General features: G+C 44.2%; 1 protein-coding gene across 4 annotated transcripts in view; it reads right to left on the bottom strand.

The window, feature by feature from the left end:
• Positions 1-17,580, bottom strand: part of LOC146651641 (melanoregulin) — a 60,035-nt gene that overhangs the window by 13,468 nt on the left and 28,987 nt on the right. For 2 of the 4 annotated variants that reach the window (XM_085384940.1, XM_085384939.1), the window contains one exon: positions 10,329-15,374. The exons of the other annotated variants lie outside the window; for them this stretch is intronic. In XM_085384940.1, coding sequence (XP_085241066.1) covers positions 12,418-13,746 — 1,329 coding nt within the window. In that variant the 5' untranslated portion in view covers positions 13,747-15,374 and the 3' untranslated portion in view covers positions 10,329-12,417. Of the gene's footprint in view, positions 1-10,328; positions 15,375-17,580 lie in introns of those variants that run through there. 4 annotated transcript variants of the gene reach the window in all.

Genomic DNA, 17,580 nt, shown 5'->3' with positions numbered 1-17,580 from the left:
GTGCAGCAGTATTTTGGACAAACTGCAAGTGATGGAGATCTGAGTGTTCTCCACCCAAAAACGGAGAACTGCAGTAATCCAATCACGAGGTGATGAAGGCATGAATGCGTTTTTTGGAGAAAGAAAAGATTTCACTTTGGCAGTTTCACATAACTGATAAAAACTGGAGACGTGGGTGATGTGGTGTGCTTCAGATCATGAGCTTTTTTTGCTCCTTCCCTCATTCTGGTGGAAATAAACTTGGTTAGTTTGTGAGAAAAGTGCTCTTTGAGATGTTTTCTGGTAAAGTCCGATCTGCCCTCCCTGATGATGAGTGTAACCAGTGGTTTGCACCTTGGTGTAAACCTTCAGTCGAGTGTATACTTGGTTAAATGTTATGAAGCTGTTTTTCTCAACCACAGAAATCCTTTTTTTATTCTGTCACATCTTTAGTCTTTGACTTAAAATCCCCCGTGCTGGTGTACTGAGACAAAAATGGAAAAAATGATTCAGCTGTCCAACAAATTATGGACCTGAAGTTTGTCTCTTATCTCTTATAGCTGGCAGCTGGTCTCTGGTGGACATTCAGGTTCTGATTGAGCTGGTCGCCACGTCTGGATGTTATCAGTCTACTGAATGGCAAAAGTCTGCTGTTATCAGTCCCATACATATCATCTGTAGGCCTCCTCATCTCCTCACCAGCACATCCTTTCTAATCAAGGGTAACACTGTAACAGCTCTGGCAGAGTGTGATGCTGTGCAGTAGAAAATGCAGGTGTGTAACACGTCTCTTAGTTTGTGAAGGGGTGAATTTGAACCCAGAATGAGATCATTACTTCTGAAAGTTAAACAAACAGCATTTGAAAACCAGAGTAAAAATGTTTGCTGCGTCTCAGATTTGGAGTTGGATGGTTTATGGTTCTGCCTCCAGAAGCTGGACTCATAAACCCTCAATAAATGTAAAGCAATAATTTTTAGTAAAATGCAACAGAAATATGTGAAATCGAAGGATTGTTTATCCAATTATTTAATCATTTTGCAGTTGGCATAAACTGAATTTCATTAAATTTAGCATTTTATGCTGTAATTATGTAACAAAATTACATGTAAAATGAACATTTAATCAAACTAATTAAAGTCAGCATTTTGGACAAAAACTTTTTTGTCCACTCATTAACAACCAAGCTGCTACTAGCAGCAAGTCGTACTCGTCCACTGCTGCACTAACGTGAATAAAAGTCGAGGCAGAAGAAGAATGAGAGCAAGTAATTTATGCAGAAGGAAATCCTTTCAGCACATTTGTGTACAGCCTCATGAAAAAGTAATGCGTGTTTTCACGATAAACGCGGGATGCAAACGTTAACTCTGCGGTGACCTCGTCCTGCAGGTTGTGACTGAACTGATAGTTATTACATAAAGTAATTATGTGAATTCTTGTCTGCACGTGCTTATCGCACCAGGGCTTGATAATGTTAGAGGGCATTAAGTCTCATGCAATATACAGGAAAGCACACACAAACACACACAAACACACACCATTAATATCGTTTAGCGAGCCTCCATGCATACAGACTACCTGTTTAAACCAATCATTACCTTGCCACCAGCTCATGTGTAACACTAAAGAGAAGAAGAGCGTGATGGATGGATGGACTGAGGCAGATAGGGAGGGGTCAGTGGAGAAAGGCAAAGAGGAGAAGATGGCTGTAGCCAGAGTCCTGTGTTATTGCTAAATCTGGCCTGAACCTGTGTTTAATAGATACCCGCTATCAAAAAGAGCCCATGCACTTTGTATGACTGGAAGGACAGTTTGAGGAGATCAAGGATGAGACAAAGGGGAAGTGAGGGGGACAGTAGAAGAAGGATGGATTTACCTTCCATAACAGGACGACAGTTTTCCCGGGAAAAGAAAGGGATGAGTAAATAAACAGTGAGAGCGGGATGTAAAGGGGGACAGGTGAAGGGATGAATGTTTTCATTTAAAGGAGGAGAAGTGACAAATGGGAAGAATATGTGTCACAGAGACAACAATGGCAGGGTGTGGTGCTGCAGGGAGAGAGAGAGATAAGGCGGAGATAAAGAGTGATGAAAAAGTGCAAGAATGGGAGGGCTCACACTGGCACGAAGGATTAATATGTTGTAAGGGAGGAGAAAGAGAGGGAAGGTACACAGTAAGGCTGAAGCGATGTTGGATTCAGGGTGATAAATGATGGACGCTGGAGGCGGGAGCGTGGCGGGGAAGGCTCGATGAAAGGAAGGAGGAGTGAGACAAGGAAAGTAATGAAGCAAGGAACGGCGATGCCTTCACACTTAAATTAAATCACTCTAAAATGCTGCATTTTTCACATTTTTTCCGACGCGTTTGCATCCTTCAGTCTAATATTGAACTGTATAATCAATGAGATCCAGCTTCTAGGCTGCTTTGTCCATGATCCGCTCTTCTTTTGCTCAGTCTGTCGGTGAGCATGTGACACCGTTTGATTGGCAGGTGTGTACGGCTTCATGACATGGGTTACCATGGGTGACATATTTTATTTTACTCTAATTTCAGGCTGCTCTTTCAACAGCTGGCCAGAAATGATAAATGCAAATGTAAAATACAAATAAAGGTCACAGGAAACGTTTTCACCTCCACCAAGGAGTTTATGTTTGTGGTAGCGTTTGCACATCATTTTGTCTGCAAACATGAAACGTTTTGAATGAATTCTGGTAAAATGTTGTAGAGTGTAGAGTGAGGTCATGTTAACGATCCATTAAAATCTGGCTTTCATCCACTCTTCATGGACATTGTTATGATTTATTGGTCAAAAATTGACAGAACGCCTTATAACTTTGAAACTATGACTCTTACAACTGTGGTGTTTATTGTCAACATATAGAAAGTGCTGCATGAAGATGTAAAATGTGTCACATTTGACCTCTGACCTTTTCTTCAAGGTCAAAAAAGGTCAAACTTTCGCAAAATGTCTCGTCTTTAAAACTGCCTAAAATTCTGCTGCCCTAGTTTGTATCAGTAATATTTAGTAATGATGCTGGTGCATGGGGATTCTAAATATCACATTACAGTTTGTATCCAAATATCATTTCACATTTGACCTCTGACCTCACTCTTACGTTTCACATCTACCCTGTTGTTCAAAGTGACCCTAAAATGTGTGACATCTTTAAAGAGAATGAGCTGCTGAGTTAGGTAGAAATATACTGTTGGACACTATTATTATACGCTGACGTTCTTCATGTTATAATTATAAAACAAACCTACTATTCATTACATACGCCTACGTAATGTTTGTGTAATCAAAGTAAACATCTGTCATCTCTCTTTTCTATTTTTTTTTTTACTGCACTACAAACTTCTTAAAGAACCAGAGAACGAGCTGATGGATGGATGGAGCTCATGATGGATGGATGGATGGATGGATGGATGGAGCTCATGATGGATGGATGGATGGATGGATGGATGGATGGATGGATGGATGGAGCTCATGATGGATGGATGGATGGAGCTCATGATGGATGGATGGATGGATGGATGGATGGATGGATGGATGGATGGATGGAGCTCATGATGGATGGATGGAGCTCATGATGGATGGATGGATGGATGGATGGATGGAGCTCATGATGGATGGATGGATGGATGGAGCTCATGATGGATGGATGGATGGATGGATGGATGGATGGAGCTCATGATGGATGGATGGATGGATGGATGGATGGATGGAGCTCATGATGGATGGATGGATGGATGGATGGATGCATGGATGGATGGATGGATGGATGGATGGATGGATGGAGCTCATGATGGATGGATGGATGGATGGAGGCATGGATGGATGGATGGATGGATGGATGGAGGCATGGATGGATGGATGGAGCTCATGATGGATGGATGGAGCTCATGATGGATGGATGGATGGATGGATTGATGGATGGAGCTCATGATGGATGGATGGATGGATGGATGGATGGAGGCATGGATGGATGGAGCTCATGATGGATGGATGGATGGATGGATGGAGGCATGCATGGATGGATGGATGGATGGATGGATGGAGGCATGGATGGATGGATGGATGGATGGATGGATGGAGCTCGTGATGGATGGATGGATGGATGGATGGATGGATGGATGGATGGATGGAGCTCATGGTGGAGGCATGGATGGATGGATGGATGGATGGATGGATGGAGCTCATGGTGGATGGATGGAGGCATGGATGGATGGATGGAGCTCGTGATGGATGGATGGATGGATGGATGGATGGATGGAGCTCATGATGGAGGCATGGATGGATGGATGGATGGAGCTCATGATGGATGGATGGATGGATGGATGGATGGAGCTCATGATGGATGGATGGAGCTCATGATGGATGGATGGAGCTCATGATGGATGGATGGAGGCATGGATGGATGGATGGAGCTCGTGATGGATGGATGGATGGATGGATGGATGGATGGATGGAGCTCATGATGGATGGATGGATGGATGGATGGATGGATGGATGGATGGAGCTCATGATGGATGGATGGAGCTCATGATGGAGGCATGGATGGATGGATGGATGGAGCTCGTGATGGATGGATGGATGGATGGATGGATCTTAATGACAGACACCACCAATGATCAGTATCTATTTTAATCTGCAATGAACGAAGAGCGTCAGTGTTAACCATGGGGACAGAAAAATGTTTCCTGTGACTCTTTCACAATAAAAGCAGCAGATGTGTGAACTGTTCATTAACACTAACTTAATAGAGCCTTAAAATAATTACTTTGATTTATTTGTTTCTTAAACTGCACCCCTAAGTACTCTGCGACTGCATACACACTGCCCGAGGTGCACCTCCCCACAAATAACAAATGTAGTTTGCGGCGATAAAGACCGCCGCAGCTGTGATTGGATTGCTTCATACTAATATGCCATGTAAACAGAGTGCATTGATTAATGCAAATCTGATGTTTATGGAAAGCAAAGTGTAATATGTGAAGGAGCACCACTGCATGTGGCCGGCTCACAACACTAAACCAACAGCCAGCAATCTGCTAATGTGCCACGCCCCGTCTTCAAAGTCCTGCTGAAGTATAAAGTCTGAGCTCTCCTCTCTTCCCTGCATCACAGCAAAAGCGACCTTTACTCATCAGCACAGTTTCATGAGCAGTGTTTGGGATGAGTATGTTGAAAGTTTTAAATGAAGAAGATGAAGAAGGGTGAACCTGAGCAGAAGAAAGAAGACTTTTTAAAATGTGTGCTGGGGTGTAAAGAGAGGTGAATGGAAGGAAAGAAAGGGGAAACAATGGATTGATGGATGGCCCAGCCGTGACGTGTCCCTGAGTAATGGTAAACCAAGGTGGCAGAATGGACAGAAAGAGCTGAAAGGGAGGAGGCTGAGGCACAGATGGATGGGAAGGGTGCCATGTTGCTTAACTAATGTCTCCCAGGCCTGTAGTTCAATTCCTTCTCAGAATTAAAGCTCCATCTATCACCCCGGCGTGCCTCGTTAGCAGTGAAGCCTTAACCAATCCCAACGCAACCATTTACATTTTAAGTAAGATGGAAGACGGCGCTCGTGTCTGTCTGTCTGTCTGCGTCTTTCTCAGTCCATCTTTTAGCACTGCGCAGTCTCCTGAAATATAAAACGCATATATCCAAAGAGTGTCTGCGGTGCTGCCAGCAGCGACAAACTGCAGCAGAGAAACTTTCAGAGAAACGCTCATAAAGACAGAAAATTATTTTCCCGCTGGATTCTTGCTCAGTCAAACAGAATTGCTTGAAATCAGTTTAATTAAGGTAATAACAGACATACCATTCATTACACACTTTATCCCTGCTTGGCCGTGCATATTCATTATTATTATGGCACACATGATAGCACAGTACACAGCTCTCACCTAATTAAAATTGCTCTATTCATTTTTCAGCTGCTTTCCTCCATTATTTGTAATATATATGTATATATCTGAGCGCCAGGCAGTGGCCTAGCAGCTCCAGCTAATAATGCTGGGTTGTATTTCACACGATTCAATTTCAGTGATGAACGGCGAAAGGTCTTAATTGCTTTTGCTTTTGTTTTCTATGAAGCTGAGTCATGTTCTAAAGACTATGAGGGAGATAGAAGCACTTTCCCTCCTTTCAAATGTACAGCGTAATTATCAACGTGCTGGTTGGTTTTCTAATAGATCGCTTCATTTCTCTGAATATGATTACATGCTCTCGTATGCTTCGCCAATGTTTTTGACCACGCATTCAAGAAAACAGAAAAGAGAGAACTTAGCTTATTGAACTGAGCCTAAGTACTTCTGCTGTGGCTTTTTGTGCTTTCTGTGTTATTTATTGTGGTTTTAGTCGATGGTTCTGTTTTATATATTTTGGTACTGTGTGTGTTTATTGTGGAAAATGCTGTTTTTAATGCTTTACTTCCTAACTTTGCCCTCAACTAGCTTAATGAGCTACGCCGACAGAGTCCAGCCCCTTTAAGAGGAGGAAAAATGGCAGAAGAGCAGGATGACACTGCAGCAAAGTGCATCCACGGCAGTGAAGAACAGTCACTGGGAAGATATGATTGGTGAATGGGAAGCCCTGGAGGAGAAGACGATTCAGCAAGCATCCAGCTGTGGTGGGTGCCAGCGGCAGCAGGCCCAGCGTGGGTCAACGGGGACACAAAGAAATTCCTGGCAGCTGTTATGGCAAGACGAAGCGTGGATCTGCACGGCGTGAAGACCCCACCAATGGCAGGCCAGTCGTGCTCTAATAATGCTAATAATGCTGCAGCCAAGTTTCAAGTCTTTCCTAAATTCATATTGTCCATCTTAATGGAATCCCCAGGGTTGGAGCCAGTTTCAGTGGTATCGATTGTGCATTTCCATCAATCCATTTTCTTCTGCTTTTCCAGTTCAGGGTTGCAGGGAGGGGGCTGGAGCCTGTCCCAGCTGTCAGAGGGTAAAAGGTGCACCGTTGCAGGGATAATGCAAAGATAAAAACACACCTACAGCCAGGCGTGGTGTACGCAGGAGTAGCATGGTGATGGGGTTATCTGAACCTGTTCATCTGCTGATGTGTCCAGGGTGTAAAATGTAAAATACTTCTTGCCCAACAGCAAACGGTGATACGCTTCAGTCCTCCAGGACCCTGTTAGGGCAATAACTGAGTGGACGAATCCTTTATTCCTCCATGCCTCTATCACTCCATCTCTCTTTGGCATCTACCGCTCTGTCTCTCTTTCCTTTCCCTGCTCTTCCATCCATCTCCATCATCACTCCTCTCTACTCTGCTCACTTTCTCCCCCCCCCCCTCCATCTGTCTGTGTGTCTGTGCTGACGGTGGCCATTATTAAAAGCTGCCCCGTCAGATATGTCGCTCATAGCCCTTATTGATGTCCCTTCATTACTCATTATCCTTGAGTGCCTGTATTAATGCTGACTGCCTATAAACTGGCTGGCACATGTACAGTGTGCATGTACAGTAAACTGTTGTACACAAAAATCTGGGGCGCTGCTGCAGCCGTGGAGTTTCTGGGAGATGTGCCGCTCTCCTCGGTTTTTGGTTAACGCGATATTAACCTAAAGGAATTTCATGGATGAAAGGGAGGCTTGCAGGGGGATATTTTCTTCCTTTTTTACTGTGTTTAATCTTAATGACCCTTCACACACACTCTTCACTCAGCCGTTACTGTTAACACAGGACGGGCTCTGATTTATAGGTCGTGCTGTTTATCCTGCAGAAACGTCCATTTGCCTCATGTGAGAAAGTCATGCACAGTGTGTAAAGTTATATGACAGATGCCTTTTGTGACTCCAGCACTCGTCCTCCTGTTTGCAGATGCATTAGTTTTATGCAGACCTCACACACGTACGCACAGAGGCGACTGCTTGTCCGTGTTGTGTTATTGTTTGGTTACATGCCAAAGAAAACTAATGCTGGCATGAATCTAACAAACTAAAGCAAACTAAAAGCTCAGTAAACGAGCACTTCTCCCAAAAGTTCAGGACAGAACGATCCAAACTGAAATATTCAGTCTGCACGGAAGCTTGTTTTCTCCACTGAGGAAATAAGCAGTTTTTGCCATTTATAAGTCAGAATTTCAAGTTATTATGTCAAAATATTAACAGAGAAAATATTGAGAAAATAACTTTCAAGTTATTAAGTCAAAAATTTGTGATAATGGGCTGAAATTTTGACTTATAGATGGAAAACACTGCTTCTTCTTTCATAATTCTTTAATCTGACAAGACGACTAAAGAAACATCCTGATGTACCTTTAATGGGACGGAGGGCGTGCTCGCAAACATTACTACTATAGTTATTCTGAGGTTGTACGAGTAAAACAATAAAGAGACTGTGGGTTTGAAGTCTCGCAAACTAATTACACTGTGATGAATTTGTCTTGGAACAACAAGCAGCATCTGAATGCCGCCTTGTCTCCTTGACTGATTATCCTCAACAACCTTCCCTTTCATCCATCATACGTCTTTATGGTTTCTTTGGGGAATCGTTTCTGTGTGGCGACGTGCTTGTGTGTATCTGTGAGTCTCTCTGTGCGTACACATGTGCGGGGCAGTGGGTCGGTGAGTGCACGCGTTTGTGTGTCAGAAGGGGTGTGGTCAGGCAATTAACCAGCTGTGCTAACGATCATCTCACTGCAGAATCACACAATGTTTTACAGCGCCATACAGCGCTTTACTGCCTTTGTTGTCAGGGTGATATAGTATTCTCAACCATAAAGTGCTGATACTGGGTGATTGTTTTGGCCTCTCCAGGCTAGCTCTTTTTTATACACGCACACACACACAATGCAAATTCCCTCTCTCTATCCTTTACTCTCACACACACATATACACACATCACATTTCTTTTATGGCTTCTGTCTTTTTTATGGCCAGTGTCTACTGGTCTGCCCCGGGACCAATCTCAAGCCGTAGATCTCCCTTATCATAAAATGAGTGTGGTGTGGAGTAAGACTGCGTTGGCCTTGCTGGAAATCCTCAATCTCCTCTGCAGATACAACAAACCTCTACAACTCACTCTGTCAAAGGATGGAACAACATAACAGGGACCAAAGTTTGGCCGTGTCAAGGACGTTCTCCGAGTCATTTCCTTTGTTGTTTCCTTTAGTTTTACTGAAAATGAAAAGGGACGTGCTGCAGCTGCGGCAGCCATACTAACAAGAACCCAAAGTGCACAAATGCCATGCACATTATGTTATTTAAGCAATCTTGCACAGAAAACCAGACAGATAACCATTCCATTAGATAAGTGCTCATGGCTTGGATTTAGCGCAGGGCTTATCTGCAGAAACCCGATGCTTCTGACAGGACTCTGCATGAAGTCAGACAATGTCTCCAATTCCTCACATAAAAGCACAAAGATGAAACTTTAGCAAAGACCACCAAAAGCCTGATAAACACATTCTTCTGTCAGACTCAACTAAAATGAATCAGTTTGGCTCAAAGGGCTTACCCCGTGTTTGTTGTGGGTTTGGCGAGGACCACCAGAGCAAGGTGCCGACCATGAGACATGGAGCACGGCGATGGGGGTTTGCATGAGTGCAGAAACATGCAGGTTAGTATTGGTCATGATGATAACTTGTGACCTGATGTATTGTTTACAATATACTGCAACTATTGAAAACTGCAGCATGATCATAGAAGTATCATAACCCTGGGGAGGAAGTTTAATAACCAAAAACATCTCTTATAATGTCACTACAATTACAGGTTACAATTTTATGTTTATAACTGAAATGACTAAATTGTGCATTATGATTGGCCGACTCTGTTAAGATTGTACGAGCATGTTTTCACAAGGAAGCCAGAACCCAACATAGCAAAAAACCTGCGTAGCTCTCATGGGCTAAAGAACAAAATGTGAAATCTCTGACCCGGCCAAGTATGCGCTCTGACTTGAATCCAATTCAACACCTTTGGAGGATTGTAAAGTGGTGCGCACCGTGCAAAAAACCTCCCTCCAGCAACGAGGAGCAGAATAATCTGCCAAGAAAGGCAAAACATCTGCATCCAGCGACGTAAAAAAACATTAAAATGAAAAGGAAGTGTGGATCTGCTGCTTAAATAGGAATATTTTGTTCTTGCGTTTTATATCAATCGTGTCATTTGGAGGTTTGTTAACACAACCGAAACACAAAGGATAGCTGTCTCCTTGGTAACAGCATACAGGGTGTCTAACTGGTGGAATAATAAACTTCCAGAACAGTTTGACAAATAGATGCATAATGAGATCAAGTAAAAATATTTCATGACAGTTTTATTTCTGTATGTGATTTTTTTATTTATTATAACACTCGGTTATAGCTGCTGCTGCAATAAGTGTGAAGAACAGGTGCTATAATGAACTTTGCCATTATAAAGAGACATTATGAGAGAAATCTTTAAATAGAGGTTTACAGCAGTTTCACCTGTGAGGTGGCAGAAACATCTACATCCTGCAGGTAAATGTTATCACGCTGACCTCTGAAATTAAAGGTTGTTCATTTTTGTGAGCATTTAAAGGCAAATGAAGGGACAACAACTGAAAAATAACATAAAATCACTGCAAGCATCATGAATGATCTTTTATTTGCATGACTCTAAACTTGAATCAGTAAGTATAAACAAAAGCTGCCATGTTGACTGTGAAATAATACGTTGTAAGAACTCCAATCTCACACAAAACCCTCTTCTTCACACGTAAGCACACACTCGCAAAGCACAGCGGGCCCCCCAACAGCAACAAATGCTCCCCCTAACAAACCATTAGAGCAGCATAAGCACCGCCATAAACGAACCCTGGTGGTAACATCAAGAAAAGTTTGCTGACAAGGAGCTCGTTAATGTTGTTTGTTGACTTCGTGTTGATGTTGTTTACTGTCCACTGTATCTGCTGCGCACATTAAAAAGAAGTTATACGTCAAATTATTCCCTTCCCCACTCGCTCTTTCCACAAGCAGCCGTGGACATTAATGTGTATTTGTGCAGGCGATCGTGTGCTTGAAATGTGCGAAACAGAGTGATGGCGTTTTTGTCTACGCGTGTGTGTGCATTAGTGTGTGCGTTGGTGTGCGTGCGCGCTCCTGCCTGGGCATTCTGGTGCATGGATTTTTGCGTGCACGCCTTTCTGCCTGCGTGTATTTTCAGGCCGCGTTTGTGTGCGTGTGCACGTGTGCTGCGCGGGGTCTTAATTAATCTCTGTCATTAATAATTTAATCATGGCTTTTTGTTTAATAAACAGTTTGGCAGTGATGTATTGCGGCTGGGTCAGGTAATTTGATTGGCGGTGGAAATGAGCTGGGTATGCATATGTCTCTCTCTCTCGCTCTCTCTCCTCTCTCTGAGATATTACTGCTGGCATTCAGGACCGGCGAGTGTGCGCACACACAACAGGGGGAGGGCAATTACGCTAAGATGCCATAATGATCAGTGATGGATGTAGAGAGAGCACATTTCGGCTAATGGAATAACACTGGAGGAGGAAAAAAACAGCAAAGAAAATTTTCAGAATTACTTTATATTACAAAGTACATTTCCATCAATGTCTCCTCAACTATTATTAAGGTGCCCAAAATGGGGTTATGTGCTTTTCCTCCTGTGTGCTCCCTGCTCTGCCCCAGTACATTTAATGAGGCCGAGTTCGAGGCTATTCCCAGCTGCAACACTAGATGGCACTGTTGAATAGTCTGCGTCAATCTGCAGCTCTCCCAGTGACGTTTCACTTCTTCCTCTCTGATTTAATCTACTTTCTGTTCTTCCATCATTCCCGTCTTCTCATTTAGTTTCACACACCTGCAGTTAATGTGTTTATTCACGAGTAGCATGAACAGGACAGGAATGCACTGCTGGTCAGTGTAAGTAATCTTACACTCGTGTTTTTAGTAAGCACAGTACATCTAACCAGCCTGTTTAGAAGAATCCCAGAGTCTAACAGTTACAATTTGAAGTGTTGCATCGAAGAATTATGAAGAGTGTTTTTGCAGAATCTGTGCAGTTTAGCAGGGTTTCTGACTTTTGCTGCCTAACCACTCTATTACAGCTTACAGCTCAGACGGGCGTGCTGTGGCTTTGTCCGTCTGGTCCGTGGGGATCCAGAGCTGTATTATATATAAGCCACTGTGCAGATTTTGTGTACATTCTTTTGCGAGTTGTGCACAGACCATACTGTAAGTGTGTAACGACTGTGAGTATAAGGATTAGGATTTATTGTACTGGTAGCAGCAGTCTGTGTGTATTTTGTGGGATCTGTTTTTGTGGCAGCACAACAAGCACTACCACATGTTAGCGTTTGTCTAATTTTGTTCTCTTAGGGCCAAAAGAAGCACAAAGGATTTGAGGAAACATGCAACAAGTTCCCTGCAAACCTTTTAGCTGAGCATTGCACGTCTTGTCAAGCCCCTGAAAGTGTCAAGGTGTTTTAAATTTCCAAAAATATATCCATCCATCCATCTTCATCCGCTTTGTCCGGGGCCGGGTCGCGGGGGCAGCAGCCTAAGCAAAGAGGCCCAGACCTCCCTCTCCCCAGCCACCTCCTCCAGCTTATCCGGGGGAATACCAAGGCGTTCCCAGGCCAGCCGAGAGATATAATCTCTCCAGCGTGTCCTGGGTCTGCCCCGGGGCCTCCTCCCGGTGGGACATGCCTGGAACACCTCACCCAGGAGGCGCCCAGGGGGCATCCTTGTCAGATGCCCGAACCACCTCAGCTGGCTCCTTTCGATGTGGAGCAGCAGCGGCTCTACTCTGAGCCCCTCCCGGATGGCCGAACTTCTCACCCTATCTCTAAGGGAGAGGCCAGCCACCCTTCGGAGGAAGCTCATTTCTGCCGCTTGTATCCGCGATCTCGTTCTTTCGGTCACTACCCACAGCTCGTGGCCATAGGTGAGGGTAGGGACGTAGATCGACCGGTAAATTGAGAGCTTCGCTTTTACACTCAGCTCCCTCTTCACCACGACGGACCGGTGCAGCGTCCGCATTACTGCAGCTGCAGCCCCAATCCGTCTGTCGATCTCCGGCTCCCTTCTCCCATCACTCGCGAACAAGACCCCGAGATACTTGAACTCCTCCACTTGGGGCAGGAACTCATCCCCGACCCGGAGTGGGCACTCCACCCTTTTCCGGCTGAGAACCATGGCCTCAGATTTGGAGGTGCTGATCCTCATTCCCGCTGCTTCACACTCGGCTGCGAACCGTTCCAGTGCGAGCTGGAGGCCCTCACCCGATGAAGCCAACAGAACCACATCATCTGCAAAAATCAGAGATGAGATTCTGAGGCCACCAAAGCGAAAGCCCTCCGCCACTTGGCTGCGCCTAGAAATCCTGTCCATAAAAATTATGAACAGAACCGGAGACAAAGGGCAGCCCTGGCGAAGCCCATCACCCACCGGGAACGAGTCCGACTTATTGCCGGCAATGCGAACCAAGCTCTTGCAACGGTTGTATAGGGATCGAATGGCCCGTAGCAATGGGCCAGACACCCCATATTCCCGCAACACCTCCCACAGGACACCCCGAGGGACACGGTCGAATGCCTTCTCCAAGTCCACAAAACACATGTAGACTGGTTGGGCAAACTCCCATGCACCCTCAAGTATCCTGGAGAGGATAAAGAGCTGGTCCAGTGTTCCGCGACCAGGACGAAAACCGCATTGTTCCTCCTGTATCCGAGGTTCGACTAACGGACGAACTCTCCTTTCCAGCACCCTGGCATAGACTTTCCCAGGGAGGCTGAGGAGTGTGATCCCCCTGTAGTTGGAACACACCAAAAATATATAAAAACCCATAATTTAATACGAACAGCATGGGGATTAAAAATCTGCTTCAATAGATCCTGATATTATATAGGAGCAGACACAGTTTTCCACCTAAACTCCATCAAAGGTACTCGATGGAGTTAAAGGCTGATCTTCCCAAATAATCTTACACACAGCCTCAAATGTTTGTATGCAGGTAGACAGACAGGTATGTGCTAATGCATGCGGTCCACACTCGTATGTTTCTCTGTTTATTTTCCTGTTCTTCTCTGTTTGTCCAGAGAGTTTAAGACCCCGGCGACGGGAGGTCCAGCACCAGAGCGCTGTTACCTCCTGCTGTGTAGAGATGAAGCCTCTGTGATTTCAAACACTGTAAGAACGTCTTGTCTGTTGTTATTGTTTTGTTAAAGATGACCTTAAGTGTTTTGAAAAGCATCTAAAATGAAATTTATTTTTATTATTATCATACGTGTGTTCTTCATTTGGGTCGTCTTTTCGGATGACTCATAGCTGTTAAACACTATTTCAGCTGGAAATGAAATATGAATGCTAAATTAAAGTGCGCAGCTTTAACTTGAATAGATTTATATCAATATTAATATAAATGTGTGGGAGACGTAACCCTTTAGTTCCCAGATTTCGTGGGTTTGCTGATAGCTCAGAGCTGATGAGAGTCAAAAGTTGGCATTTTGATTTAACCCTTCATGGCTGCACAGCAGCGTTCGACGCCTCTGCAGTGTGGAGGCGTGCATGTTTACCTGTCTGTGATTAACACAGCATAAGGCTGGAGGATTTACTACAACAGGTTGGAACTAAAAAGAAGCAAACTGCAGTTCTTAAAACATAAAAGGAAACTGTTAATGTACTATGGACTGATCAGAGTGATGACGATTCATTAGACCAATTCATTCAGCTTGCATGTGTAGTTAATGTTTGACAGACGAGATAGAAGACCGGAAATCAGGTCACAAACAAATCCAACGTGTGATAAAGATGAAATGAATGATTTAAGGAGATAAAAGCCAAAAGTTTCTGTCTCAGTCAGATCTCCACAAGCCACACAAGGAAAGGCTGGGCAGTTGTCCACTTTGCCCACTGCAGCCTGTTTATTATATACAGCAGATCAGCTGCTAATTACGTCAGAATTTGGTGTAAATACCATGAAAGCATGGAGGTTAGTGGTTTGGGTGTAAAAATGTGGGGAATAAACTCCATTCTATTCAATTGAATTCAATATTATTTATACAGCGCCAAACAATATTCACCTCAAGGTGCTTTATATTGTAAGGTAGACCCTACAATAATACATACAGAGAAAAACCCAACAATCATATGACCCCCTATGAACAAGCACTTTGGCGACAGTGGGAAGGAAAAACTCCCTTTTAACAGGAAGAAACCTCCAACAGAACCAGGCTCAGGGAGGGGCGGGGCCATCTGCTGTGATTGGTTGGAGTGAGAGAAGGAAAACAGGATAACTGGACCCTACAGAGGTTGCACAGGTAGTTCAGCTCCTCCAGGGTGGCGCATCAATGTGTACCGCAGCCAGAAGGTTTGCTGTGTGTCAGGAGCCAGGCTGTTACTCTACCGGGCCGTAGAACAGGGGTGGGCAATTCCAGGCTCCGAGGGCTGGTGTCCTGCAGGTTTTAGATCTCACCCTGGGTCAACACATGAGAATCACATGATTAGTTCGTTACCAGGCCTCTGGAGAACTGCAGGAGCTAATTTAGCCATTTAAATCAGCTGTGTTGGTTCAAGGACACATCTAAAACCTGCAGGGACACCGGCCCTCGAGGCCTGGAGTTGCCCACCCCTGCTGTAGAAGATCCTAAACCCATCAGCAGCACTGGTATCTGCTCCTTTGTTCAAGGAGGAACAGGATGAGCAGCGCCAGAGCTGCAAAATGACCACCAGCAGGAAACTACCATGACTGACCCTGGCCACACAATAAGACACAGACTTCATGATGGTGGCCTGAGAGCCCAGCATCCTATCACAGCGCTCCTGAGAACTGCTGCTGACTTCATCCCATTACAACCACGGTGTACCATCTTCTGATGGCAGGATAACTTTACTGCTACACCAGCGATTTCAATATTGACATCAGTGACCTCGCAGTTAAAGAGCAGTGTACTGTTTAGATAAATGTATTTGACCATGAAGCACAGTGGCGCTGTCATCAGCACTGTGCTGTCACTGTTCTGGGTTTGAGCCTAATGTTCGCTGATTATTCTAAATTAGCTGTAGGTTTTGTGTCAACAGGTGGGATGTGCTCCACCTGTAGCCCCATTTTCCATGTTCGAATTCTCTGGATTGTTTAAAGTTTGGCTCATTTCCTGTGTTACACCAGTGTTACTGTGACAACAGGAAACACACTCAGCTTCAGTAGAAGTTACATCATTAACTCTGCGTTTACTTCCTGTTATGAGTCTGAAGCCATTTAATTCATTTAACACACTTCCAAGTAGGAATGAGTGAGCTTTGACCGCTTCCTGTTGTCTCAAATTGGACATGCACATCAAACTATGATTGTAGCACTATCTGCTGCACTAAGCACACACTCTCCTCCTGCTGGCTGAAAACGTTTGGAGGGCTTGGAGAAGTGTATGTGTTCGCAGTGCCCTCCATATAGCTTTACTTGACAATGTGCCAGCAGGTGTACACTCAAAAAGAGGAGAGTACGTATGGAAGCACTTCTCACTTTAAGGCCGGATTGATTTGATTCCTTATCTGCAGTTGCGAAATCAGCCGTGTTAGTTTTTCTTCCGCCATTAAACAAAGAAACCAAACTTTTATTTTCCCACTTTTTTCTCTACATTTAAGGTCAGCCAGATTAATTCTGAGTGCACGGACTTGCAGCAGTATATGTCTTAGTAGAATATCTTGCTATTTCTGAGTCCCGTGATATTTAAGGAGCACCGAGCGCACTGATTTCCAGATTGCACTCTGAAACATTTGCTTCCCTTTGCACAAAGACACAGGAAAGATAAATGTTTTAAAAGCACAAAGCAAAGCATCACAGGGTCAGTGCTTTCTCTCCACAGAACTCCCCCATTCTTCAGTTTAGATAAAGATTTCATGACTGCACATAGAAGTGCATTACAATAGTCCGAGTGCCCTATATTTTCAGCCTGAGCGGTTCTGCTGTAATTGACCCATGCCCTACTACACGGGACCACTGCTCTTAGTCTTATAGGTGCAGTATACAGTACTCAGCACTCATGTACGGTTTGAGTTGTGCGACAATTCAAAGTGTTTTTTTACAGTAAACTGTTAACTATAAATCCACCAAGTGAAGAATTCGAGTGGGTTGTCCACTAATATGAAGGTCGATGATTCAATTTCCAACTCCTCACATGAAGACGAGTCCTTGGGCAAGACACTGAAAAGGTTTTAAAAAACTACCTGATGTGTACGTGTAGACAGCGAGAGTGCTTTATGTATACAATCAAAGTGCCCTGTGGGTATGTGTGTGGATGCGGCTGGTAGTGTAAAGTGCTTTGAGTGGTCAATAAGATTTGAAAAATGCTCTACAAATGCGGTCCATTTGCCTTTTTCTGCTATTCGTGTCCAAATTCGAATGTTTTCCATCCTTGATATTGAGTCAACATTTACTTTCCGCTTGAAAAGCATCAGTAAAATGTTGCTGCGTTCATCATTTACAGATCCCACCAGCTATTGTCAGCTCGATTTTACATCTTGTACCGCATTAATTCAAAGAATGCATCAGTATTACGCACGCGTCTCAGTCCTCTTTATCTTATCAGTCCATTTTTCCTCAGGACGGGCTCTTAATTGCAGCAAGTGCAGTAGATTTGCTATCCACGGCATCTGCGTGGAGAAATTTAAAGGCCAAGTGGGACA

The sequence above is a fragment of the Rhamphochromis longiceps genome, linkage group LG16 (assembly GCF_057381845.1).
Source record: "Rhamphochromis longiceps isolate RC_006_pf linkage group LG16, R_longiceps_female_GT1.1, whole genome shotgun sequence".
Classification (NCBI taxonomy): Eukaryota; Metazoa; Chordata; class Actinopteri; order Cichliformes; family Cichlidae; genus Rhamphochromis; species Rhamphochromis longiceps.
The sequence above is the reverse complement of the archived record's forward strand: the minus strand, read 5'-3'. Positions and strand labels throughout refer to the sequence as shown.